Source organism: Anser cygnoides, chromosome 5 (assembly GCF_040182565.1).
Source record: "Anser cygnoides isolate HZ-2024a breed goose chromosome 5, Taihu_goose_T2T_genome, whole genome shotgun sequence".
NCBI classification, from domain to species: Eukaryota; Metazoa; Chordata; class Aves; order Anseriformes; family Anatidae; genus Anser; species Anser cygnoides.
Genome location: NC_089877.1, coordinates 21,077,516 through 21,105,249, shown reverse-complemented (window position 1 = coordinate 21,105,249; position 27,734 = coordinate 21,077,516). Strand labels below are relative to the sequence as shown.

At 37.6% G+C, this 27,734-nt stretch overlaps 1 protein-coding gene across 6 annotated transcripts in view; it reads left to right on the top strand.

Annotated features, from left to right (window-relative positions):
• Nucleotides 1-27,734, top strand: part of NPAS3 (neuronal PAS domain protein 3) — a 616,070-nt gene that overhangs the window by 565,252 nt on the left and 23,084 nt on the right. For all 6 annotated transcript variants that reach the window (XM_066998071.1, XM_066998070.1, XM_066998069.1 and 3 more), the window contains 2 exons: nt 19,155-19,348; nt 25,419-25,525. In XM_066998071.1, coding sequence (XP_066854172.1) covers nt 19,155-19,348; nt 25,419-25,525 — 301 coding nt within the window. The remainder of the gene's footprint in view (nt 1-19,154; nt 19,349-25,418; nt 25,526-27,734) is intronic.

Below are 27,734 nucleotides of genomic sequence, written 5' to 3'. Positions count from 1 at the left end.
ATTAGTTCTTCTACTCAATACATGCTGAAATGTGTTAGCTGCCCACAATTCATGTGTTTCTTTGTCCTGTCAAAGTTGTCCCTACAGAATTCTTATAAAAGTTCTTGTTTTATTTTTGCTTCCTACTTTTCATATTTCTCATCATATAATAACTGCATTCATTTATTTACATTGTGCAAAAATCATGTGAACACTGAGTTATGATTTCACCAAGTCCTAAACTTGGAAAAGCATCTTTACTTCTCATTTATTTTTAACCCATATCTCTCCCATTTTTTTAAAACTTTCTTTTACTTTTTTGTGCAGGTTTGTATCTTCAGAAAGCATTATCTTTTATTGGCTTTTTCCTGTTGCTTATAATGTCATTTATATTAATGAACGTACTTTTGCAACACTCCTCTGAGGCTGGAAAGTGCTGACATACCAAGAGATCAAGTAACTTGCCAAAGATAACAATGGCCGATCGTGTCAGAGCCAGCCGTGATTGCATGCAGTACTTCATCCTCAGCCTTTCTTCCTAACACATGAATATTGTCAAATCATCTCTGCGTTCCGGCACATCACACTTCATTTTCTCAGGCTGGTACTTCCTTTGTTTTGATGGTTGCCCTGAATAGGGAAAATGAGATGCCAAATAAAAAATACTCTGATCAAATAGTACAAAGTTTAGCAGCACATTTGCAGAACTCGTAGTAAAAGATGAATTCCTGCTCTCACACTGGGGTACCGCTGACTGTAGAAGAACTACTTCAAAATCTTTGTCCTCAGAAAGAGAAAGAAGCACTCTCCCAACATGTTTTCCTACCACTTGGATTTTGCCCAGGGGAACTCCCTGACTCTGCTCCTCTGGCCACTTCAGTGTGGGAGAGGAGCAGGGCTGGCAGCAGCTACATCCTGGGCTGGCAGCTGGCTTGGCTCTTTACAAACTTGCCTTTCTTATATCAAAATAAACTCTATAGAGAGACTTTTTTTTTTTTTCAATTTGCTTAATATGTTTCATACCCACCATAGATTTCTCCAAACTGAAGACCTCCAAGCTTCTCATTAGATTTAGTATGAAGTTGATGCATTATGCATATGTAATATGAATGCGTATAAATTATAGGGAATCATTATGCACTGTAGCTCTTTATATTTGGACCAAAGTGAAAGTACTAGCAAGTCAAAATGCCCCACTCCCTCACGCAGACAGTACCATTCTACAGCTGCTCTTCACAGACTTTCTAGAAAAATAGGTAGCTTCATAAGGTTTAAGGCCTATCATTTCCTCAAAAGCCAGATTTTTTATATAATTTGCTGTTAATAAGAAGGAAGATTCCTCTGTACCTGCTCATGCAGCAAAAAGGGATAACAGGCACAGAGCTTTTCAGCACCAGTGTGCTATACATGAAGCCCTTGGTAGAACAAGGACCATTACAAGAGGGTTTTATTCCCCACAGCTGTTGACTTAACCTGATGCATCTGCACACTAATTTTCTGTATTTACCTTCTAGAACAGAAAATTGATCACGGGTTTTAGGCCATGTTTCCCAGACAGTCTTCCTACAGTACAAATGTCCTTTTGCTCTATTGTCTAAAGTGCATATACACCACTGTATAACCCAATATGCTATTATGCCTCTGTTTCTAAAAGTTCAGGCATGCTTCTTGATTCTTCTGTTTTATGCAGTGATACTAGCTGAAGAATATCTTTATTCAGCGTGGCATTTGGTTGAGCCCATCTGCTTTACCCTACGGAGAAGGCAGAATATGAATGTTTGGTGGGAAGAATTTCAGTTTCTCCTTTTTACAGCATCATTAGGAAGCTGTCGTTCTAATAATAATAATTCCCATTTGACATCATGGAGGTAAAAAGAAATCATTGCTGACATCAAAAATGAGGTGATATTTCAGCAGTATTATTTCACCGAAGATAAAGTGGAAGTCTTTATTACTCCCAATGCTTTTAAAGAAAGCTGAGCAAGGCTTATACTGACCCTGGAGCTTATACACCTTAACACATCTATAACCAGTATGAAATAAGAAATTTTAATTGTTATTGCTATGTTTTTTGGCTATACCTCCTTAGAACCAAGCATTTTGTGCCTGCTTAAAGAAAAATAATATCTGAAAATAAGTTTGGGAGGCTATATCTATTCTAATTTTCTACATTATTTAAAAATCATGCAAAAGACCCCCAAAAAATTAAAATATTAAGTGTATTACAGGAGTGTTAATTTTCATGCAAACTTCTTATTAGAGCCTGTATTATCAATCCATACATATTGCATAGAGGTCTGAGCTCTGAAGAGGTTACACTAAAGAGGGTTATAAGTTTTATTTCACTTTTATGGATAGGTATTATATTCTCTCTGAACTTCTTGTTCACATTGCTGTGTGAATTGCTTGCCATTAAAAGGACACAGTCAAGGTCTGTTTCATCAGTTGTAAACAATATGTTTTTCAATTTTGTTTGTGGTAGCACATTAAAAGCTCTCATTTCTACCCACTTTTCCCTTTCCCTTGTATAGGTATATTCAGTTATAATTCTAGGCTCTGTATAATTTTCCATCCTAGACCAAACAATATATAACATCAGTGGCTCTATCCAAATATACTTGGAAAAGAGCGTATCTGCCAAAGTTTGGCATTATTTCCTAATTTTGAAATCTATTCTTGGTCTACTGCAGTTCTTTTATTTTTAATTTAAGGGGTATATGAAGAGCAATATAAACTGTAAGCAATTAGAGCAACAGGACTTTAATATTGACAGTATTGTTCTAGTTAAAAGAAAGTTCAAGAATTATGGATTCTTCCCATGGCTTCACTTTACAGAATTAGTCACCTCCTTGCAAGCAGCATTTTCTCTGTATAATAGGAAGAGCCCAATCAAAATGTTTCATAGTCTTCACAATCAAACTTAAGAAAATTTTCTAATTAAATATGTGGTGGGAGCATCACCTTATTTTGTTCCAGGCAAATATGTTTTTACTAGAGCAGACACAGCTCATCTGCTGTTGAGTTACTGCTTCTCAGTTATTTTGAGAAATAAGATCTTAATTCCTGCAGGCATATAGATATTTAATAGCTATAAGCCTTTCAGAAAATCGTAACTCGTGCTTACCAGCTATAGTAAAATGTTTAAATCTGAAATGAATGCTTTGCACTTTCAGTGTAAACAGTTCTTATTCAACGTACAAATAGTTTAGGAATTTTCCCCAAGAATGTGTGCATGCACGAATGCAGTGCTTTATTTTATTTCATGTGAATACAACAGGCCTTTTGAATTCTTTCACATATAGAATGTCTAGGCATGTTTTTATCTGAAATACTAGAGAAGCATTTCTCCTTTTGAAAACCACCAGCTTAATAGCCTTCTCATTTGTTTCTCCCTGCTCAGATGATCAGATGTGTACATATTTTTCCCTAAATACTCAACTGCTTTCAGTTTTTGTCATCATTCACTTTGTTGTGTTATTACAAAGACTACGTTGGCTAGGGCAGTCTACCAGTAGACCTAACACTGTGATTATGAGATACCTAAATGCAAAGCCGTCTTAATTAGCTCACCAGGCATCACTGAACCTAGCCTGGCTCTCCCACAGTCACATGCCCAGGGTTAAGAAAGGGGCACTGGACACAGTTTTTCCAGAAGAAGCAAGGAGCTGATTCACAATAGGCAAACATGCATTATGGGTTGCTTTCAGTCACTTTATAGTCATGTGCATTCATAAATTTTGATATGGTTGTAAGATGCAGACTTTGATGGTACAAAACTCACAGAAGAGCTTTAGATCACTGGAGCAACCACAGGCGAAGTTTATGTTGACAATTTATCAGCTCTTCTCCGTCAAGGAAAATTGTTTTTTAGTGCCTGCCTATTAGCAATCACATGCATATTATGAAATTGAGTTTTGGGGAGGACAGCCTGCCATCTGTCTTTTCTGTATTTTTTTTCACAATGTATCATGCTAAAGTTAAAACTTTTTGTGCTTCAAAATGGCATAAAATATGAGATGTCCGTAATAGAGATACTTGGGAAGAATAGACTAAATAGAATTGTAAATCTTTATAAACTTCATAAACAAGCAACTCCGGATGCTGTACTTTATGTTTTAGCTTCAAGTGCCCTCCACATTTTCCACAGACCATAGTGCCTACTGTGCTCTTACTTTAGACTGCAGAGTTCCTAAACTGATAACTAATTAACATCTATCTCGAGAGTGTGAGAATGTTTTCTTTATAGACTGTTTCTGGTTCAGGATTGGCTTGCTTTTTTTGTTGTTTTGTTGTTTGATTTGTTGGTTTGTTTTGTTGTGTTTTTTTTGGTGAAATAGAACTTCAAATGCCTGATGTGCAGAATGAAAAAGATGTGTTCAGTTTCCCTTCTGTGTTCTGATATGCTAAGATTTTATCAATAATATTGTTTTCCTGTAAAAATATCTGCCTCAGAGAAAATCTGCTGTGTAGCTGTCAGGATTACACCTCTTAGAATATGCCTGTGATGATTCTGTTAAATTGATAAAAACAGAACACTCTGCTATGTAGAAGGATTGCTGAAAAGAATATTCCCAGGCCCTTTCATGTGTAACAGCACTTGTATGGCAGTACGTTTATTGTGCTATAAATTCCATCACTGATTTTGGCCATTTCAAATTGATTCTGCAGTAACTGTAAGTAATGAACCTTACAGACAGAGCCAAAGAAAAAAAAAAAAAAAACAAGCCAATAAACTTGTGGCTGTAGGAATACAAATTGTAGAGTTCATTTAGCCTCAGTTTTTATCAGATCATGCAGCCAATACCCCACAAAGCCAGAAAATACATCCAACAAAATATACAGTGCCATAGCCCGGCTTGCTTTGAATTTAGCAGCTAAACCAGACACTCAATTATTCAAAGCGCATTTTTGTACAAAGTGTCCTGTGGATTTCACCTGAGATTTACAGAAGGTGCTTGACATAAGTGGATGACAAAAGAGGAAAAATGTTAATAGAAATGACTTATACAGGATAATGAGACAAATCCTGAGCTATTTTACCTGGTCAGGCAATACCAGGCATCCTTGGATTTCACAGAGGTGCAGATCAATATGCAGTGGACTACTATTAACTCACCAAGTCAAAAAATATAAATGTATCCAAGATTTACAAATGCTCCTAGCCTATTTCCCTCTCTTTACTGAAAAGTTCTAACTGGTTTATTAAGAATGAGGTGATGCTTTTTTTTTCTCAGGGTATCTTTAATGATCCCATATATTTTAATAGGGAATTTATGTGCTTGGTAAAGCATTTCCATAGGATGATTGTAAAACCTATCAAAAAGATACTACTCTAAGGCATTTGACATTATTTTTGTAGATTCCAATTACGTTCTATAGGAATTCACTGATACTGTTTTGTTAAATATTGTATAAATTTCCCATAATCTTAACAGATACCAAGATCACGTAGATTCTTATTTTTCACATAGATCATGGATATAGCCCCACTAAATCAGTGGACTGGCCATGTGATTGGAGCATATATGAAATATGTGTAACAATCCTTGCTTGTTACATAAAGAATTAACTTCAGATTTTTAACTCAAATGCTGAAAAGACTGGAGTTTTCTTCTACGTAGTTTTCCCAGCATTACAGGAGAGAGAACCAAGACCATGTTTTATTCTCTGTGCAAAAATAAATAAATGTCTGGGTTGGGTTCCTAGAAGCCTTGCAGCACTTCCATGCATCACAGCTTGCACACTCATGTATCTTAAGGTCTGCATTGAGTGCTGAATTCATTCTTTGTGTCTTCTTGTACCTAACTGTGCAGATTTATCTGAACCTCTGTACTGACTGTGAGAAATATAAAATCCTCATTTTGAGAACAAAATGCTTGGGTCCATTCTAGCCCTATACAGAACGCATTGTCTAAGGCATATTCCTTGCCCGTCTATATAAAAAATTCTATTTTGTCAATTTATCCAGTTTACAGCAGCAACCTGAATCACACTCAGAGGAAAAAAAGGCACAGAAATTGAGGCTTTCGGTTAAACACCAAATATGGTGAAAGTCATAATAAAATAATGACAGTTGGCAACACTATTTTTTCTGTGCATTTTTTGTGTCACAATGAGAAACACAGTGAGTGAGTCTGAAGTCTTGTGAATAGCCCCTGGTAACCAAGAGCAAAGAAACCTTGCTCATTATCTCTACTTCCCTTCTGAATAAACATTTCAGCCATCGTAAATGAGTGTGACATCAAGGGCAAATGAATGGCTCTCATTCCAGATGAGAAACACTTGACAGCTGAGCAACCTGAAGGTTGTTGTAGAGGTACAAATTCTGTGACCAGTGGATGATGGGGCAGGCAGCATTTATTTGAATAGGACCTGATATGTGCATCATACTCTTAAAGGAGAGACTTCCAGCCTTGCAAGGGATGAGTCCTAAATATTCAAATTGTCTTTTGGTCAGGACTCCAGTGAGTGAAAGACGGAGCTGTCCTAATAGCTGTCCTAATTTTTTCTTGTAATTTTATTAAATTACATAGGAAAACTTAGTCAAATATAAAGAAAGGTTCATTGTGGATTGACAGATGGCATGCAACACCCCTACTGTATCTCATTTATAAATGTGATTGATGTGGAGGTAATTTCTTGGTAACCTGTTGTTCAAAAAAATGTATTCTAGGGGGTGGTTGAGTAAAACAAAATTAATCTCTGCATGTTAACGTTGCCAACTTTTGAATTAATTGCGTGAGTATAACAATCAATTAATAAATGTTAAGCAAACAACAAAAAAAAAAAGTGAATTAAAAATACTAAATTGATTCTAAGTGCAGATAAACCAAAAGGCTGCCACAATTCCTCAGTGTAGATTCAAGAACACGAACTTTGCCTCATCAGTTTTTGCTCCCCATTTATCCACATCTGGCATTTAAAACAATTCTGTTTTATTATGATTTTTACAAATAAATTGCCATCTATAATCTAGCTTGCTACATTAAGTGGCTTATAGAAACAAATCATAAATAGTAGTCCATTTGTAGCTGTCAAGGAGAAGGTCAGAGCTTTGCAAAGACCATCCATTTCCAAGTGGAATAAAAGTTTTTTCTTTGAAAGAAAATCACATATCTTGTTTGGACGGACTTCAGCTAGTAGTGACAGTACAGTTTCTTGAAATACCACAAAAAATCTCTCCACAAAATTAACTGGATTTTGGGTCACAAATCTTTTCCAAAATTGGAGTGAATTGACAATGCGTAATTGAAATGTGAAACACTCATCACTGAATATTTCTTCACAAAATGTATTTGATTGAAAATATGTGCTTATATTTGCATGTTTTTCAAACATTTCAGGGGAGGCTTAGGATGGCACTGCAGGCTTGCAGGCACATGTCTCTTAAAAGTAACTCAAATCTGAGATCCAAACATTTATGACCTATTGCTATCACTGTCACTGAACGTACAGTTTGCATGTCTCTATTAATTTATCAGTATTTCATTGCATTTGACAGAATTGTACAAAATAAGTCTGTATACTCATTCACATTTTATAGAGACAAACTAGGGCTTTGAGAGGTGTAATGTTCTGCACAAAGGCAAGAGATTTGTTTCAGCAAGAATGTCTCCTAATATACGTTCTTTTCGCATATATTAATTTATAGTGCCTTGTGCAAACAGTAGGCAACATCTTCCTTGCATCTTTGCACAAGGGTGCTCATAACCTGGAAGACTTTTACAGAAAACAGAATAAAAATAGAATTGGTAGATATCCAAATAAATACAATATGTCAATGAAAAGTCAAAGCCTTTTTACACAGCTTTCTCAGGGAGCTAGCAAGCATGTCTATGGGGGATTTCCATTTGATATCCAGTATAGCTGGATTTCCAGAAGGGACCAATCACAGTCCCTGAACAAAAGTCTGCAACAAACTGAACTGCCAACAGCAGAGGGGGAGGATCCTCTTAAGGACAAGTAAGTGTTGTAAAGAAGGAAAAAAAAAAAGAAAGAAAATAAAATACAAGAGTGGTCAGTTTTTTCAATTTCAGAGGTCACTTCTTTTTTTCAAAGATTGTTATTCCTGTGGCATTTGGTTCTCAGCATATTCATAAATTAAATGGAAACCAAGGCAAACAGGGCAGTTACAGTGCTTATTGGATTGTAAAAATGTAAGTCTAATGTGAACAGTAGCACAAGAACTTCATGATTTTGTGTGAAGGGGATATAAAATAGCAGACAAAATTCAGTTCAGGTAAATATAAAGTAATGCACCTGGGAAAAAACAATCCTGGCTGTATATATACAATGATGAGCTCTAAACTAGCTGTTATGGCTCAGAAGAGACAACTTGGACTTGTAATGTGTGGTCTACGAAAGGAACAGCCCAGTGCTCAGTAGTGGTCAGAAAGAAAACAGAGTGCTGGCAATGGAAAAGGAAAAAAAAAAAAAAAAGGAAACTGAAACAGAAAATGCCATTGTACCACTGTACAAATCAATGCTGTTTCTTTATCTTGAATACTTGTGCACTTCTTATCGCACCTCATCTCAAACTGAAGATAATATAACAGCAAAAAAAGTGACAACATTGATCAACGTTGCGGAACATCTAAAATATACCTAGGAGATTCAGCTTGGAAGAAAGATGACTAAGGTGGCACATGACAGAGAGCATCAGTGTATAGAGAGGGTCAATACTGTATAATTTTCTGCAGTCTTTCAATATGTAAGGTGCACAACAAAATTAAAGTAGTAAATAGCAAACTCAGAACAAGCAAAAGGAGGCGCTTAACCGGGTCCATAGTGAAACTCATTGCCAGGGGGCACTTTGAATACCAGAGACTTACCAAACTAACATAATGCCGTTAGCTCAGGAAGTCCTGAGAGAATACGCAAGGGAAATGTCATTATATGCTTGCCTAGTCTGATACTCTCCCTTAGTCAGCTGTTATTGGCCATTCCATGAGACGATGCTGACCTTTGGTTTGACCCGCTACAACTGCTCATAAGGACGCACAGTTGCTTCTCTAGAAGGGCTGTCATGGTGTGACCTAACCTTCCCCTACAGCCAGGCACTGTAAATACATTTTAGGGCTTGGGGCTTGCTGTTTGAATGCCAGCTATTTTCTTTATCAGTACCTTACGAGACCTTTTAAAAATTGTTTAAATATAACGCTGAGAACTACTGAGGTTAGATGTTGGCAGACAGGTCAGAGAACTTCTGTATCCCATCCTCTCTACAACCACCTGAAAGGAAGTAGTGGAAAGCTGGGCTCGGCCTCTCAGATAACTAACGATAGGACTAGAGGGAATGGCCTCAAGTTGCACCAGGGGAGGTTTAGGTTGGAAATTAGGAGACATTTCTTCTCAGACGGAGTAGCCAGGCATTGGAATGGGTTTCCCAAGAGAAATGGTGGAGTCACCATCCCTGGGAGTGTTCAAGGAAAGGTTGGACGTGGTGCTTAGTGACATGGCTTAGTGGATGATAGTGGTGGTAGGGTGATGGTTGGACAAGATGATCTTGGAGGTCTTCTCCAACCTTAATGATTCTATGATTCTATGTTCATTCCTTTTCACCGTCTGGATGTGGAGGAATTACTGGCCACCTGTAGCAGCTTTTCTGAGATACATACACACTTGTATTTTTTGAAAAATCAGCTCATATACTTTGCTGTATGCTTTCTCCTTCTAAACTGAAAATATAGAGTTTAAATTCATACATGTCATTTATGGTGGGGGGAAAGCACATTCATAACTAGGCAAAATTCACCTTTTTTGCCAATCTCTACCTTTGCTTTCATCACAGTTGTAGCATTTTGCAGTAAAGATCTTCCAGGAAAACTTGTGTGTTTGTACACAGCAAGTGAAAAGTGTGCCATGCTAGGAGAAACCATACAAGCAGTGCAGTAAACAAAATGGTTGTGCTTGCCTGTATAAGAGCCTGTAACAGACACCATTAACACAAGCAGAGGAAACTTGGTGTTAATGAAATTCCCATGGTAGTTCTCAACCTTTTTCATAGTGCGTCCGTGCTTTCCTGTGGCTAAAGCTGAGACCTTTCCTCCTATTTAGCTACAAAATAAAGAGCAGTGAATATGCCTTTTCTTGACTATCTTCATAATGCATTCTGGGCTTGCAACCCTAGGTGGAGAGCTCGAGTAAAACATAAACATTACTGTCTTAATCAAGGCTAAGCTTGGGAATCCATTTCTTTCTTTACAAACAACATCATTTTCTTTTTTCTTTTTTTTTCTTTTTTTTTTTCTGTGTGTGTGTAAAAAAATGCATTAATATCAGATATTTTGTTTTATCTAGTCCTTGCTCACTGTGCAGAGAATCACCTAAGGTAATTGTTGGGTTGCTAAGAACTACATCAAAAAATGTGAGGGGGAAAAAAAAAAGGAAAAAAAAAACACCTTTATTTCTCTCTCCAAAGATAGAAGTAAAGACACTACATCTGAAGAATATTTATTATTGGCTATCTTTAATGCAACAAGACGTGGTTGCCCTGGCATACAGGATTCAGGCTAACTTTTAAAAAAAAACCTTTTCAGCCTCTCTATTGCAAAATGATGTAGCGAGTTCCCACTACCCGCAGATACTCCGATAAACTGTGTTGGAACTGATGCAACAAAAGTCCTTTCTCAAGTTTATTTTTTACTGCTCACAGGAGCACCAGAATTCTCGAATAGCAAGCTCCAGGAGTTTGCTCATGGGCAGGGTTGACAATGCCTCTATTAGAACGCAGCACACTTCAATAACTAAATGCTTTCAACTTTCTTTAAATGGTATTAATGAAAAAATATCCTTAAGGCATTATTTTTAAAGGGGAATGCAAACATTCTATGAGAAGAAAAAAAAGAAGTGCAACACATTTGAACACCAAGGGACTTGCAGTAGAAAATCTGTTAAAGTGGAGCTATCTTCTGAATTTCAGTTAAAGAAGTATTGGTCATAAATCAGGGAAACAGACTACCAAAATTTCTGATGCATTCCAGATTCCTTGTGTAGATCAGCAGTAGCCAGATTCTAATAGATCATTTAGAAATAAGTTAGTTATATGAGCTAGCTTTAAAATTAACTATGTTTCATTTATTCCTCTGAATTCAATATACAAAATCCATTATAACATTTGCTAGGAGTATAAGAAAATCCCAGGTTCTTAATCTTCTTTACTATATAGACTTAATTCTGCAATAACTCAATATTAGATATTATAGAGTTTATATTTAAAAGCAGCTGTGAAGTAAGCAGATATGCAAGAGTAAATCTGCTCATCTTGAATCCTGCAAATGGTCTGCTCTGGAGGTCATATCAAAGAGATTCTTTTTCCAGCTTAAACCTGTCTTTTCTAAATAGATCTCAACCTGATCTCATTTAATGCATTGATGTCTGGTTTCTTAGTCATTATATTTGCTGTATTACATATCAAAAGGACTCTTGAGAAATTCCCCTGAATTGATAATTCTAATTTCTTATGTATAGCTACTCTGTATTCACTCTGAGGATAGCTCTATTGTATGCTAAACCACGAATTGTAAAAATTGATCCCTTTGTATGTAGGTTTGTATTAAATTGAGATACTTTATTTTCTCCTGTTTGTTGCCACACATGGGTTCCTGGTGTCAGTTTGTATTTGGCTGTTTGAGCATATTAAAGTTTTGCTGGTGCTTATGATGTTCTTGCCAAGAGCACTCTTGCAGCAATCTGCACTAGAACAGTCTTTGTGCCAATTACTTCAAAAAGTATTCTGTTATAAAACCAATTTTTATGGCTACTTTTTCAGGTTGCAGTGTGGTGATCTCATTCAGTTTCTTCTTTTTCCATTTCTTAAGCTGACCTTCTTCAAATGCTTGTAAGTTTTGGATTATGAAAAAATAATGCACCATTGATAGATTGAGTTGTTAATAAGAGATCTTAAAAAGGAAAAGGGTTCAAAGGTATTAAAATAAAACCTGGCATGTTGAATTACTAACACTGCATATATTTAAAAGATACTATTTATCAGTAAAATGTACGGAGTGCCTATTGAGGAGGCTGATTATGAAAATGGACACCTTTGCAGTTGTATAAGGCAAAATAAATGAAAAATTTTAATGTATAATTACTCAACACAATGTTTGCTTTGCTTATGCTATGAGGCTGATTTCAGGAGTGTTGGCTTTACATGATCTTTAGTTTAGCGAAAAACAGGTTGCCAATATGTTCCAGTTAATAAAAAATCACAACACAGGAAAGAAAGGAATGATAACATATTTTACAATACAAGTATGCTTTTGAATGGAGGGTCTCGATCATACAACTTTTACTACTACAGTGAATGTCAGTGCAAGACTGGGCCTCAGAGTGCTGACATAAGAGCCATCACGTTGATAACGATACATATGTGTCAGTATACAGTGCAGGACATTGTGCTATGCTGTACTAAATAATTGCTCCTAATATATTACCCTAAATAATAAAATGGGGGTGCTCTTATGGAACAGAATGAAAAATCAGCCATAAATTAAGGATTTAACAGTGTTGATCTAATGCTATCGAAAATGCAGATATATTTTTTATTAATTATTCTTGAGCATCCTCTGGTCTATTGTTCTTTTCCTAGACTGTTACAATTTGATGACTCTTGAAAAACAATCTATTGCACACTCTTGAAGATATGCGGGGTTTTTTTGTTGGTTTTTTTTTAATGACAGCTTTATGAGTTGTTTCTCATACAACAGTCTTCCATTACTTGCACAAAGTTGCAATCTGTTCTTTAGATAACCCTAACCTAGCCATTTCCATATCAGTGAGCTTCATATGATATGTGTAAGATGGGCAGTGTCACATTCTTGTTTCGGCTTCAGTCATTTGGAGAGTTAGAAAGTGGTTCCCATCCCCTTCCTTGTAGTTTATTATCTAGTGAGAGACAAGTGGGAGATAAGACCTTGTGTGTCCTGAGGTTGAGGAAGACTTGGAATTAGGCATCCAAGCAGCTTTTCACATGATTTCTCAAAACACTAACTTTTGTGCAGAAGATCAGTTCTTCCCTATGGCATACATGAACGAAAGCGACCCTGGCTATTATGCTTGCTACTGGACTCAATAGCTCTCATATGCAATAAATAATGCTCTATTTGGGTCCTTTTTGGTATTGAGCAAGAGCTGTGAACTAAGCCTGCCAAGCCAGGGTGTTTCTCATGTGATGCTTGTCTTTAAGCATCCAATGAGTTTGAGGTCTCATACAGATACATTTTTAAACCCCTTAGGATTAGCCTAAATTCTGCCTCTGACTGTTTTAAGCAGTGAAATAGCTTTTGAATCTTATTATTTGGAAAGAGTGTTATTGGGGGAAAGAGGGAAAAAGCCAAGAGTGTCTCCAAAAACTAGTATTGACTTTTTAACAATAAAATACATCCCGAGACCAAATATGCTGTTTAAATGTAAATACCATTTCCATTTCCAGACTGTCTTTTGCAGGTGTATTTGAGGGGATTTGAAATGTACTTGCAGATGGAAAAGAGGCTATTGACCTTGAAACTATGTATGTGTTAGGAATAATGTTCACCCTCCTTGAAATCAGACTTGCATTCTTTGAAAGGGTGCTCAAGACCACAACTCTTAACAGAGGTTCAGGTAGTATTCAGTGCATAACTGAATTAAGACTGACTGCATTTTACTTGCAAAGCTGTTTCTAAGGATTCAGAGATTACTGCCTAGCCTCTTTTTCTTAGCCACCTTGGTTCAGAATGACTCACTCACAGCTGCACTAACTACTATTTTCCTTTGTTCTACAAGCACTTCTTAAAGGATAAAACTGAAGCAGCAAACTTCTGAACCAAATAAGAGTTGAGAACATTTACTGTAAGTAGACATGTTATTCTATTATGGCACCCAAAAAGGTAGGTAAGGTAGGTGATACTCACAAAGCTGGAGATGGGTGATGTTAACAAGGGGAAAAAAGATATGATGGTTAGAGAGGAAAAGAGACAGTGATACAACAGGAGCATGCATCTACAAACTTTAACGTCATTATCTGAGGGGTAATTTGTCAAGTTTCCAGACATGCAGGAATCCCCAAGAGTGGCCATTGGCTGTGTGCAAACTACTTTACATAGCACACACTGCAAATACAGTGTTCACTATGTAGTCAGCAGTAGGTCTGAGTAAGGGATATGCAAGTATTACTGGAATTGTAAACACAAGATCTTACTGGACCTCTTCGAGCCCAACTGCTGCTGAATGATAAGGATAGGCAAGTTACATATTTTTCTAAAGCTTTCCTGAAGACTGGGAGAGCAAGCTTTTGTTTCAGTGAGGATGAGGCAGCAAAACCCCAAAAGTAAATGGTTTCTGACCATGAAGAAACATAAGCAAATAGAAATGCTGCACTACAGTGGGGTACAGGGAGAAAACAAGACAGCATTGATGGATAAAGAAACCTTTACTAAAGTTTAGGTTGATAGTCATGGATTTACTTTGATGTCAGAAAAGGAGAATTTTTAGGATATCACTGTGTGAACTGCAAATATAATACTGGACTCTCTTTTCTTTGGGAAGTTCAGAGGAAAGCCTGCTTCCAAATGTCCAGTCTTAGCTTGGAAATGACCTGAAACCATTTATCTTGTGGAGCATTAAAACTTGTCTTGCTAGTGTCACAGGCAGGTTTTGAGATGAGTGTTCATGTATCTGTGAGTGAATGAGCACACAGCTCTTCAAAATACTAATGTAAGAACATGGCTATAGGTTGTAAGATATTTCTTCAGCCAATTTTAGCAGTTGAAATTAAGTGCATTTTAAAGATTTAGGTGTTGATTTTGGAAAGATACAAATAACACCTTTGAGAGACAAAAACAAATATATAAACTCCTGTGAATCACAGTTGCTTTTGTAAAGGGGGATAAATGTATCTGTGATTTGTTATAAGACAGCTGAATAAATATCCAGACACATAAACTAAATTAGTATGTTTTCATACATGACCATCTTGTCAAAATTTAAGCTATAACTTTAAGGCTTCAAACTTAATGTCTCATTAAGAGAAATGAATTGGAAGGGGCAATTCTGCAAGTGCTGTGGTTTCAGTGCCATAGTAAATTGGTATAGTGATTTACACAGAGAACAAAAGAAATAGTTTAGAATTTTTTTTTTATGCAAGTTTAACTTTTGAAGAACACAGAGACATCTGAAAGGTAAAATTCACAGATTTTTCATGCTTGCAGCTTTTTATTGCCTCTGGTAATACATGTCCTTCCTCTTACATCACATGTATGTGAAAAAAATAGCTGTAATATTTAAAGATGCCTTTTGACAAAGAAAATATTTCCATCTCTAGAGGTGAGATTTAGCTTTAAAGAATGATGAGCAGGTTCCAGATGTGTTTTTCAAGTGCTGGGCTTTCCTTTCCTTAAGTATTGACAGAGGGAAGGTTTTATCAAGGTCTTTGTGATGTGCTTGTTTATAATGAGAAGACATTAGTAGAGCACATCTGAGTGCTTATTGCTAACAGATGACTAAAGAGAGCATATGGCAGGGAAAAGAAATATATATTTGTCCAAGCAATGTGGCTTGTTAACACTCCCACACTCATCATAAACTGTGTTTATATGTACTTACAATATTTTGCAAATCCCTTTTCTAATCAGCTAAAAATAAAAGCCAAATAATGATTTTTATCCAATACTGGAATGTCAGGGAAAGTTGATTTAACATTTTTTAACAAAGCAATTAAACCCTACAGAAGATTTTTAGAGTATTTGTTTTGCTTCAGTCTGACATTTTTACAGCAGGGTATGTGTTATACTCATTTCACAGGGTTAACAGTTTTATTGTTGCAGAATGCTTTTTGTTTCACCCACCTGTCTATCCACATACAAATATTATACAACTAGGTTACTTTACAAGCAACAATACAAGTTGGAATGTTCTATGTCAAAGCCTGGTCTAGATCAGGTCACAAATTTTGTTGCACAAAACACAGATGCATCACAGCATCTCCCTCTGCTTCTATATGATGAAATCATTAAGGAAGTTACAACAAATGCCAGTAAACAATTTGTAAGGAGAAAAAAAAAAAAAAAAAAGAAAGTCTCTGAACTGTTAAGGCAGTCCAGCTCCCATTAAATTAAAAAATAAATAAAAATAGTAGTCTTTCTTCTAATTTCAGTGCACCTTGTTAATTTAGCAGGTGCACAGAGAAATGCTGGAGAAATTTGTACAGCTCTTCACATACAAAATTTCTTAATATCCCTTTGGTCAAGAATATAGCATTTACCCCCTTTTTTATAGTTGACAGAACACGGTAGCACCGTCTTCTCTTACTGTGATATCTAAATGTAACAATCTATTTCTATATTATTAATAGGAAAAAAAAAGACAATTTTCATTTAAAAACAAATTTGAATTGTTCAGAAGAAAGCACTTATAAATAAAACTGCACAGGAAAGCTGCATTTTTAATTTTTTTTTTTTTTTTTTTGCTTTTCAGAATATTCCTAGCAAATTTTTGTTAAATGTTTACATCTGCATCCAAGTACTGGCCTTCATAAAACAGTTTATTCTTGCAATTTAACTTCATTAAAGTCATAATACTGCTTTAGGATATGATAGACTATTGCTGTGGGATTGAATTATAAACAGATTTATTTTAGCTACTGGCGATAATTGACCCTATAATTCCTATCACCCCTAATCCCAATTCAAATGAACCAATGTTAAAAGTGGCAATACTCACAATGTAGACAAGGTCATGACAGCTAGAATTGTTTTTAGTACCAATTAGATTTCCCACTTGGTGAGTTTGACTAATGTTGTCATAGAAAGGGACTTCTGGCATGGAAATACTGTTTCTTTAGAGACGCACAGGCACTGGAACTGAAGGGCAGTTTGTTGAACATTTCCCAGTGTACAGAATCAGAATGCAGTTGAGTGCTGACCCCTAAAATTTGAAGTCACGTGGGGATTTAGAACATATCTTGATCCATGAAAGAGCTAGGAACAAGCTTAAAATTTTGAATCTGGAAGCAAACTTTCTTGAAATTCAGTAACGTTAAAATATAGTGTGTGTAGCAGGTTTGGAACCATCACTTGGGGTAATACTATATCTAAGGTGTATTTCAGATGACGAATCAAAAAATAAAAATAAAAAAAATTGAGTTTTGATTGAACAGACAATTGTTCAAAAATAAATTATGTTGATATTTAGCTGCAAATGACATGGAGGTTTCAAAAAATACAAGGAAGAGATAAATGGATTTTAAGTATGATATATCTTAAAAATTCCCCCAAGTGATAGTGCCAACTTCAAACATATTAGCATAAGGAGTTTTATGAAAAAACAACTGAACAACAATACTTTTGCATAGCACGTTCAGCATAAGATTATTTTTCACATTATTACGCATTATCCATCAGCATTTTTCCAAGCATTTGCAGATTTGAGTATTTGCAGTAAGCTGAAACTGCGTGATAAAATGAGACAGATAATGATAAAAAGCATATGTACATGCAAGCCTAGCTAGAAGGAGCAAAATACACTATTACTGCCCCTCCTGTGAAGTTAATCCTATTTCTTTTAGCTATTTCTTCATTAGTTAATGAGGTCTAGGGGAAAAAAAAAAAGAAAAAAAAAGTGTGTTTGAAATGGTGTTTTTGCATCCTTGCCTTTAGGTACTTCTTCAAATATTCATAGAATAGTTTGCTCTTGGAAGGTGCATTAAGTGTGAGTTCAGACAATAATTACTTCCAATGTGGGTGGTCAGAAACCTGCAACTGAAATGGACAAACACAACAGATAAGCACTTTTCTCATTCTGATCCACCACACTGGCTGGAGCCAAAAAGTAAAATAGCGGAGAGGGCAGCTGCTTTAATAATTAACGTGGCGGATGAAGCAGTGGGGTCACTTCAAGGCTTAGATCACAGATTTGCTAGCATGGGTTAGATTTGAATTTGGGTGCACTGTGTGGTTCTCAGTCTTATTAATGGAAGAGTTTCTTCTCTCTCACTTTCTATTAACTATCAGTCTCATCAGAAGTAAGCAAACAGCTTGGCTGCTGTCTTAGTGAGTTGAGTATCAGTGGATATGTAACTACATCCCATCTCTGTCACCTCCACCAGTAACAAGCAACATCTCTGTAGACCTCTGAGTACCAACTCTGGGATCACAGTGAAAGTGACCCAACAGAGGATACCTTGTAAGCCTGTTCTTCATGTTGATGCTGGAACACACTCTGAGAGTGAAAATCTGAGAAAGCCTCCAGCTTACGTTGGAGTTCTTATGACTCTCTTATGCACGAATGCAGGAACTTCAATTTCCATTTTCAGTTTGATATCTGGCTGCTTTTATTATTGGTCCTTTTATTTTATTGGAAAAACAATCCCCTTATTTTTTTCCACAGTAGAACTCCTGAAGGAGTGAAGCTGGAATGGTGGGGTTATTCTTTATGTGGAGTTTCAACTTATTCCATTTCATGCAGCGTTCTTACACTTTCACTCTCCAGGAGTACAACTGGATCTCCTGGGCATCTTCTGTCATTATCTTGTGAATAGGGAGAGAAAGACCATCAGCACTTCAATACGTATATAGTGCATTAAGCAAAGACATTATATTTCTACCAACTCTTTAAAAGCTTGCTGTAGATACAAGAAGACCATCCTGTGGCTGAACAATTTGATCACTTGTACACTTGCTTCTCAAATTGCCAACCATAAAGAAGTAAATCAAGGCTGTAAGCAGCGTCCATGCTGTTAGTTGACTAGCAATTCAATTAAATCCATTCTGGAAAAGTTTCAAAACTGCTGATCTTTTTGTCTCATATTCAGTCTCCGAAATTAATGCTCCCTTTCTACCTTCATTATTTCAATTTTCTCCCCTTCTCTCTTTCCTTTCGTTGGATTTCTAGTTTTTTTAATTATTATTTTCTCTTTTTGTAACAACCACCAAAACAAAAATCAATAGCACAGGAGTTCTGAACTTTTATTTGATAAATGTGAACCATTTGCCTGTTATGTTCTTGTCTTCTTTTTTGTCATGAGGACATTTAGACCACCAATATTAATAAGCTAGCACTGGCACTGGCAGTTAATTATTACGATTTTTGGCTGTATTAAGTGCTCTGTAGGGTATAGTAATGTTATCCTTTAAAAGAAACTGATGTCACAGTTGCATCCAGAATTCACTGGGGTTTCTTTTACTGTTTTTATTTTCCAGGTGATTCATATAACAGGCCGGTTACGTCTGAGAGTGTCACTGTCTCATGGACGGACAGTACCCAGCCAAATCATGGGACTTGTTGTCGTTGCTCATGCTTTGCCACCTCCTACAATTAATGAAGTCAGGATTGACTGCCACATGTTTGTCACTCGTGTGAATATGGACCTCAATATCATTTACTGTGAAAATAGGTACAGCTTTTAGCTCATTTTTTCTTTGCTTTAGCTGTGTGTATTCTTTATTCTATTGGCTTGGTAAAAAGTTTTGAAATCTGTGACTCCTGCAGTGTCATCCTGGTGTTGTATGAGAGCACTAGATTCACTCTCACTGTCATCACCTTCAGTACCTTGCATTGTTAGAGGATAAAGAATAATTTAAAACCATAATTTGCAGGACATGTTGCTGAAACAGGGGAGGGTAGATCAGGAAAGCTTCCTATACGTTTTCTTTTCTTTTTACAATCTCCCATTGTCCCTATCAGAGGCAAGATTCAGGACTAGACTTCTCGTATGACTTGTATGGCTTTCTTTATGCTCCCCTGACCTCCCCTCCACCAGTCTTGCTCCCTGAAGTTTTCTGGTTTTGAACAAATTTGCAGATTACAACACATTGTGCTTAGTGTTTAATGGAACAGAAGCACAGATGGCCTAGATAGTAGGCTAGAGAGGTGAGATCTGTTGCAGCTAAGAGCTGGGAAAAATGTAGAATAAACTTGTTTAAGGGCATGTTGGGACAGGCAGCAGTGAAATGGGAACAGGTGATGAGGAATTGTTTGGGGAAGGCTATGTTCTAAGTGATAGGGGTGAGTGATCTAGGACGGCAGAAGGTAGGATTTAACCTCAGCTGTCTGCTGCCTGTGGTGAGGGCACCAGGAGCAGTGGGTGCTCCCTATGCAGGTCCATCAGGGCAGGGCAGGGCCTGGCAGCCAGGCCTGTCCCACCAGGAGCAGGGCACCAGGGGGCAACTCCCTGGGAACAGGGCCAGGCTGAGACCAGGCTGGGACATGGGCACATGGGTGGGTTGGGGTCAGCGGGACCCATGGCCAGACAGGGCAGGGCTGTGGGGAGCTGGAGCCCGGCCCTGCTGCAGCCTCACTGGGCTGATGTGGGGGCCTCAGTCTGGGAAGGGTGGAGGAAACCCCAAAGGGCCTGGTCAAGACTTTTAATGCTTATTGGTGCCCTCAGGGCCCTGAGAAAATCAAATAAAATCTAGGAAATAGGTATGTAGAGCAGAGTGAAGAGATCTGAGAAGGACAATATAAGTAATAAGGAAGTCTGGGTCTGTTGATGGAAGTCTGAGATATGGGAGAAAGATTGGAAAAGAAGAATGTAATGCAGCCAAAAACATTGGGTCATGAGGACCTGTCATCAAAAACTAGAACAAGCAAGATGACTCAGGCAAGCTTTTCCTGTGACAACATCCACAGCATATTATGAATTAAGAGCTAAAGCTCTTTGGTATGCACAGTAATGGAATACCTCTGTTCAGGATAGCACATCAACATAAACTCAAATGCTTTGTCAAATCAGGGCCTTACACAATTTAAAATAATCTTGGGTTTCAACTATGAGGTTATCTTTGCTGTTATGTTGCTAAACAGCCACGAATATTAGTAATAATATTACTTGGCTATTAAAGAGAATACGGTCAGTGTATTTTCTAAAAGAGAATATATTTGCTGAAGTTTGGAGAAATTGAGACATAGAAAGTGATTTGAACAAGGTCACAGAGAAAGTTGACAGCAGTATTAAAGTTTGGGCTGGCTTTTTGCCTGTGATTCTACCCAACGAGCCTCTAGATTCCGTATAATCTGGCTGCTGGTGAAAGAGCTCAGGGGTTTAGCAGTAGCATCTAGAAGAAACCTTTAGCCTTAGTCTTTGATTTGACTGTGACCTACTCTGTTAGTAATGGAAAACTGCTTCCACTGCAGAGCTCATCAATGGACTCTGTAAAATGAATTGCTGGTATCTGTCCAGTTCCTAATTAATACATTTCCTTTTAACAAAATCACCTGCACTTACTGTTACCTTTGCTGGCAAACTCAACAAAAAAAAATGCCAGGAATGAAATGAATGTGAAAAATGAACTATTTCATCAGGTCAGGTGTGGTATGAATTTTTGGACTGTGTTAGAAAGATTTACACTTTCTCTGATGTTAGTTTGGTATTTTTATGAACCCTATATTGTATATGTCTTTTTTTTTTAATGAAACTTTTTTCTCAAAGTTTTCCTTTACTGTCATGTAGCGATAAAACTATAAAATTGATGACTTGAGAAAATCATCACTGAAAAACCTAAGGTGCGTCAGACATAGAGTTTTGTTTGGTAATAACAGAAAGAGCAGATAATGTGGTAAACTCTGGTAAGCTAGCTGACTTATAAAAGAAAACATTGAGCTTAATAATGTTTTTCATTAGTTAAGATAAAGACATCAGAAAGTCACTTTTCCCTGTCTGTGATGGATTTTATTTCCTATGGTAGGGTAGAATGCATCCGATGGTACTTGAATTTATCTTAAAATAGTTATATTTTAAGCCTTGGTGGCAACGTTATAAAAATTATAAAAGGCATTTCAAATAGTAGAAACTCTTCTGCCAGGAGTGAGAGGTGAACGTTAGCTCACTGAGGCAGCGGGGTTTCCACTGATGGAAAATAGCGTTAGATTGACAGGTCTTGGATTTCATAGCATGTACAAAGTAGAATAAGGCTATTAAAGCTGGAGGAATGGAAAGGGAAGAAGAAGGGAAGGAAGTAACTGAACAGCTGATGTGAAGCTGTCAGATGAATTATCTGGGCATCTGCCAAGGCCATTCTCTGAGTCAGGGAAGTTGGGATCTCTTTTCTGGGGCTATAGAAAAGGAGCTTAAGTATCCTGTCCTGAATATATGGGCTTGACTCGTGGCACTTGGGGGCAGCAGGGAAATTCTTTGTGGTGCAACAGTAAAGCAAGTGCAACACTGATGAAAATAGAGAAAAATAGATCCATGCTGGGGAAGCTGTAAGCACTATTTATGGAGCAATGGGGAGTTACTGGCAGCCGCGGGGAGTATGGAGCAGAAGACATGCTACTTAACTGAAATAAATGCTCACAGTGGACCATTGGATCAGCAGGGGCAAGATCAATAGTACTCCTGGTTTTCCAAGTGGTTGCCTGCTTGCAACAGCAGGGAGCAGGAGTGACATTACCCAAGTCTTTGGGTGCATCTTGTTACTTTCCTCTGAATGAAGAGATCTGCATCAGAATCCAGAACTCAGTGCAGGAACTGGTCAACAGTTAGCTTCCCTTTGAGACAAGATCAGTTAGTGCACTGGCTCTTTCTATCAATTAATATTTTGTTCTTCAACTATGATAAAAGAACTGAAACCAAAATAAAGAGACTGCTGCTAGAAGACAGTATCAGTCTCTGTGTTTTTAATGTCAACTGTTAGGGATTAGAGACTGTCTAGGGAGAGGCTGTAGCCCAGTTTGATGTGGACTGCTATAGCCATATCTGCTAATACATGCCCAAAAAGAAATAATCCACTCTGTATTCTAAATGCAAGGGATTTGGCCATTTGGTCATGACAATGGTTAACAGTAGTTCCTTAAGATGTGCAGAATCCTGCGTAGAGAGCTTCAAGCCTACAAGTGTCTGCACAATTTGTTCCTTATTAAGCAAAGCACATATCCCTATCTTTAAATTTCAATTATGTTAATAGTCCTGTAAGTCATTGGAACCGCTGATCTGCCTGTGCTTATGTTTTGCAGGATCAGGTCTGTCTATTCAGCAGACCCAAGTTCCTACTGATCAACCTGTTGCTTTATTTTGTCAGAGGGCTTAGGATCCACAAGATCTGTTACAACTAGTGTTCTAAGATACATTATAATGTTTTTTTCTTTTCTCCCTGTGAATGATCTATTTTCCATCTTTGATATAAGCATGAGTGTCCTATTTGATGCAATTTCTTTTCCTTCTGGTTTTGGTGTAGTGGCTTGCCAGTGATCATCACTTATATCTTCATATTCTCTCTTCTGTTTTTTTTTTTCCCATTTTTTTTAATCTAAAAACATCCTTTATGTCCTCATCTTATGTCTGTTGTGAACTGCTGTTTATTAATATTATTCTGAAATTTAAGTGTTTGTGAATCTGCTTCCACAGTTGCCTTGCTTTGTTCACTTTTAAATGTAAAGGCTTTGCACAAACATGTTGCTGCAGAGAAACAAAATAAAGCTGAATCAAATTTACCAGAGGGGAGAGCAGAATGATCATCTTCCCTGCAGACTGTAGCACCCACAGACTGGATGCATCACAGGGCCATGGCTGTGCCACTGCACAACCTGCTTTTCCCCTTTCACAGCACAACTGCTCCCATTCTACTAGCTGTCCATATCTGTGCTGCTATCTCACAAAAATGTGACAGTTCAAGCTGACATATCCTTCTTTCCCCACAGCCACTGGAACAATCACACAAGGACAGAGCTTCTGTCTGCCAGGAGATTGCCCCTTCCTATGTACTGGGTTGTGCAGGGGGGCATTTCTTCTCCCTGATCTTAAAGCAGGGCCACCTCCAAAGGCAAAGGGGCAGCAAACTGTGCCACTGAGGCGAGTGTAGAGCTGGGAGGGAGAGAGGCTTGAGTTCTGGTTCCTGTTCCAGGTACAGTTTACACACTTTGTTTAGTATAGATATATATACATATATATATATATGTATATATATACAGTCCAGGGGACAGGAACCTTTAATTCTCAGTCTCTGTTCCCTCTGATGAGGTTTCTTATTACTGGTCAGAGATCCCAGGTCCTTTGTTTACCAGCCCCTAATTCACTGTGCAAACAAAATGGAGTAACTTAGCAGGAGGGAGGCCCACTACCACCATTCCAGACATCTCTGTCTGGTGAATAGTGTCCTCTCCAAGAAGGCAGAAGAGATGCATTTCAGCTGTGGTTTGTTTGATGGGTGTTCCTAGATGCGTATCCCACATCTGGTTAAGTGTGAAGGCATGAAAAGTGCACATCCTTTAGCATGCTCTGTCATGAAAGTGGGACAAGGCTGTTGTGTTTTGCACTATACTTGATCTGACAATTCTTGCTAGCGTATCTGAGTCCACCTGCTCCATCAGTCATGGTTCTGGGGGGAGTTTACTGGGACAAGTGCTGCTGTAGTGCTATCTAATACTTCCTTCCTCCTTCTTCAGTCTTCCTTGTCTATGTGTTCTTTCCGTCTGAGACCATTTTGCTAGTCAGTGTCTCACCACCTCTGCCTGCTGGGAGCCCCTCAGACCTCTGTGGTCCAGTTCCTCGCTGGCCTGCACTCGGGATCACACTCCTGCTGTTTCAGCTGTCTGCTTCCAGCAAGATGTTTGGAGTTTCTTACAGCTCTGTTAAATGGATGGCTGTTATGTCTTATGACTGCAAAGGGAGCTTAACCTCAATCATTACTGTGTATTTTAAAACCTAAAATAACGTTCAATTTCTAGAAAACAGACATACTTTTAAATGCTGATGTGAGCAAGGCATTTTCCAATTGTTTTATTTTCCATACTGCATTTAAGGATTTTGACATCTTGACACTCAATGACAAAAGTTTACATGCACACACACACACACACGTGTGCACAGGCTCACAGACACACACGCAAAGGTCTGCACAATAGATTTTAAAGTCTCTATGTGCAATAAACAACAAAGTCCCAGTTGAAAGGGCCCAGAGTGAAAGCTGAGTTCCCAAATGAATTAGACTAAAAAAGATAACACCCTGAGGCATCTGTATGTCTCAGCATTTAAATTATATCCCTTGAAATATCAGTTTGGACTTGGTGCCAAGAAATGGTTGAAGAGCTTTTTCATGCATATACCCAATAGAAGACCAATCTGTTGAAATGAAATGTGTCTCTAATCATTTGGTATAAATGTAACATGTTTTTACTTTATTATGTAACCTTGAATCATTCCGGTCTTTTAATGAGGATTTGGGATTGTTACAAATGCTTTACAATTTCATGGAATTGTCTTGGTTTTATGCGTTGGGAAGAATATGCACTAAAATTTAACTTTCCACTTATTTAATGGATTACATGATTTCAAGGTTTCTTTAAAAACTTTACTTGTTTTAAGGCTGTGTCTTGTTTGTGTAGATATTGCATTCAAAATGACGATGGAGCCTTCACAAAATTACTATAGTGGTGAAAAACTGTTTTGCAGATTTCACTTTCTGAGTCACTTGACAATTATTGTATTCTTTTCCTTCTTGAATTATAGGTTGTATTTTTTTCCTTTTTAGGATTAGTGATTACATGGATCTGACCCCTGTAGATATTGTAGGAAAGAGATGCTATCACTTCATTCATGCTGAAGATGTGGAAGGCATCAGGCATAGTCACTTAGACTGTAAGTACTTCCATTTTTGTCAAAATAATCTGGTACAACACCAGATTGTTCCTCAGCTATTATTTATATATTTATATTTCATGACTGGGGGTCTCCATCTTGCAGCTACTTTTTTTTTTTTTTTTTGTCACAGGGTTTCATAGAGGGTGGCTCAAACATGAGTTTCCATATCAGTTATTTTCAAATCTTTCTATAGACATACAACATTGTTCACGTACGTGGGAATAAAAAATTATATTTGTATTACTAGAGTTTCCAGCAGCTGTTCATTTACATATGCTGTGCATTATTTTAATCCCTCAGAGAAGTATTGCTTAGGTGAGATACTCCCTCCCTAGCACAGAAAATGAACTCCTCTCATTGTTTTATATTTCTGAGTCATAACATGGAGGTCAAAAACTGCAGCATATTTGGGATATCACCAAGTCGTTTAGTATAGAACTGAGCTACAGCTCCACCAGTGTTTTGACCACCCAGCGCATTTACATTTAAATGGCCCCCATGCCTGTAGCATCTAAGCCCCTATGATTTGCACACTGGTAGTATCTGGTTGGGATGTGCATAACAGAAGTACAAAAATGTTACAAGAGACAAACCTTACAAGAAAGCATGTGCATATGTCTGTGTATGGGGGAAGGGAGGTTCAGCTTGATTCCTTGTAATTAAACTCTTTGTATTCCTCTTATTAAAAGCCATAGGGCCTAATTCTTTTCTTGTTGAGATCTGTTGACTTCAGTGATGGTGCTCCTGATTTACCCTGGTACGAAAAAAGACTTAGGCCTATAATCTCTAATTTATCTGTGCCTGCAGTGAAGCCAGATAATTCTTTGGAAGTTTCAGTGCCTGACTGCATTTATGATTGACTGGTGTGTTTTTCTCAACATAAAAAACTATCCACTTACAGAGTCCCAGATTTGAATAGCTGTGTTCCCCCAACATCTTTATAATGGCAATGTATAGAATGTAGAGAATCCCAGCACTGTGTCCTGTTAGCATTTACTAATAAAAGGCTAGCAACCAAAATCCAGCCACCTTTAATTAGTTCTTAGACAAAAATACAACTATGATAGAAGGCAGTATAAATTGTTAGTCCCAAAGTACCTTGATCTGCAAGGGGAGATAGGAGGATAACTTCTACTGGAAGCAGGACAGCAGAAACCACTTCTATGATAATATATGGCAGCCACCAACAGTATCAAGCTCTTTCAAGCTTTAAAATAGTCCCTCAAGTTTCTAGAAGGTAAAGTGCACTTGATATAAGGTCACGTTAGATGCAGTTCTGGGGGGTGAGGGGGGGAACAATCAAGTATACAAAATGATAAACAAAAAGTAATTTTGCATCATTTACATTTTGGTACTTTAATATCCTGAAGGATATGGCAGTTGCTAAAAATGAAGGATCAAATTCAGAAACTTACTGGGGACTCTTGAAACTGGAAGTCAAAAATGACAAGTTGCATTTCCACTGTACTATCTGACCAGGGAAATAAAAGATATTTATGACTCAGACTTAACATACCACCTGGCAGAGATGAACATCCCATTTGAAAAAGACCTTAATCTTCTGAATGACCACTTCTCTCTGAAATACAATATGCTTTATGAAACATTCATCTTCAGAAAACTCAGAGATCTATGCAGACAGTGCGAGTGCAGTGTGGTGCAGTGTATAAGCAGTGGACTAGTACTCAGGAGACCCCAGACACAGGAGCGGCTTCTAGAAGATCACTTCACCTCACTGTGGCAGTTTCTGCTCTCACTGTACATCCGCTTTAGATGTCTGGATTACAGGCTTTATAAACAGGGAATCCCTCCCATTATCAGCATCCAGCACATCAGAGTTCCATACTGACAGTCCTGAAAACCTTCAATGACCTTTCTAAGGGCTTAATTATGATCACAGTGATTTTTTTTTCTTCTGTCTAGTTAGAATTTCACTGTTTTGATTGTGCAGCTCAAGGCTGCATCTTCTCACTAACCTCCTTACAGGTATGCTGTTAGGTCCCCCAAAGCCACCTCTTCTTGAGGTTAAACAGGCCTGATCCCACAGCCTCTCTCTACAAGGCAAGTGCTCCAGCCCTTCACCATCTTGATGGCACTCTGAAGTTTGTCACTATCTTTCCTGTTCTGGGGAGCCTGAATGTGTGTGTTTTCTTCCAGATGAAACCTAAAGAGTTCTTACTGAAGGGAAATAATGACTTTCTGTGAT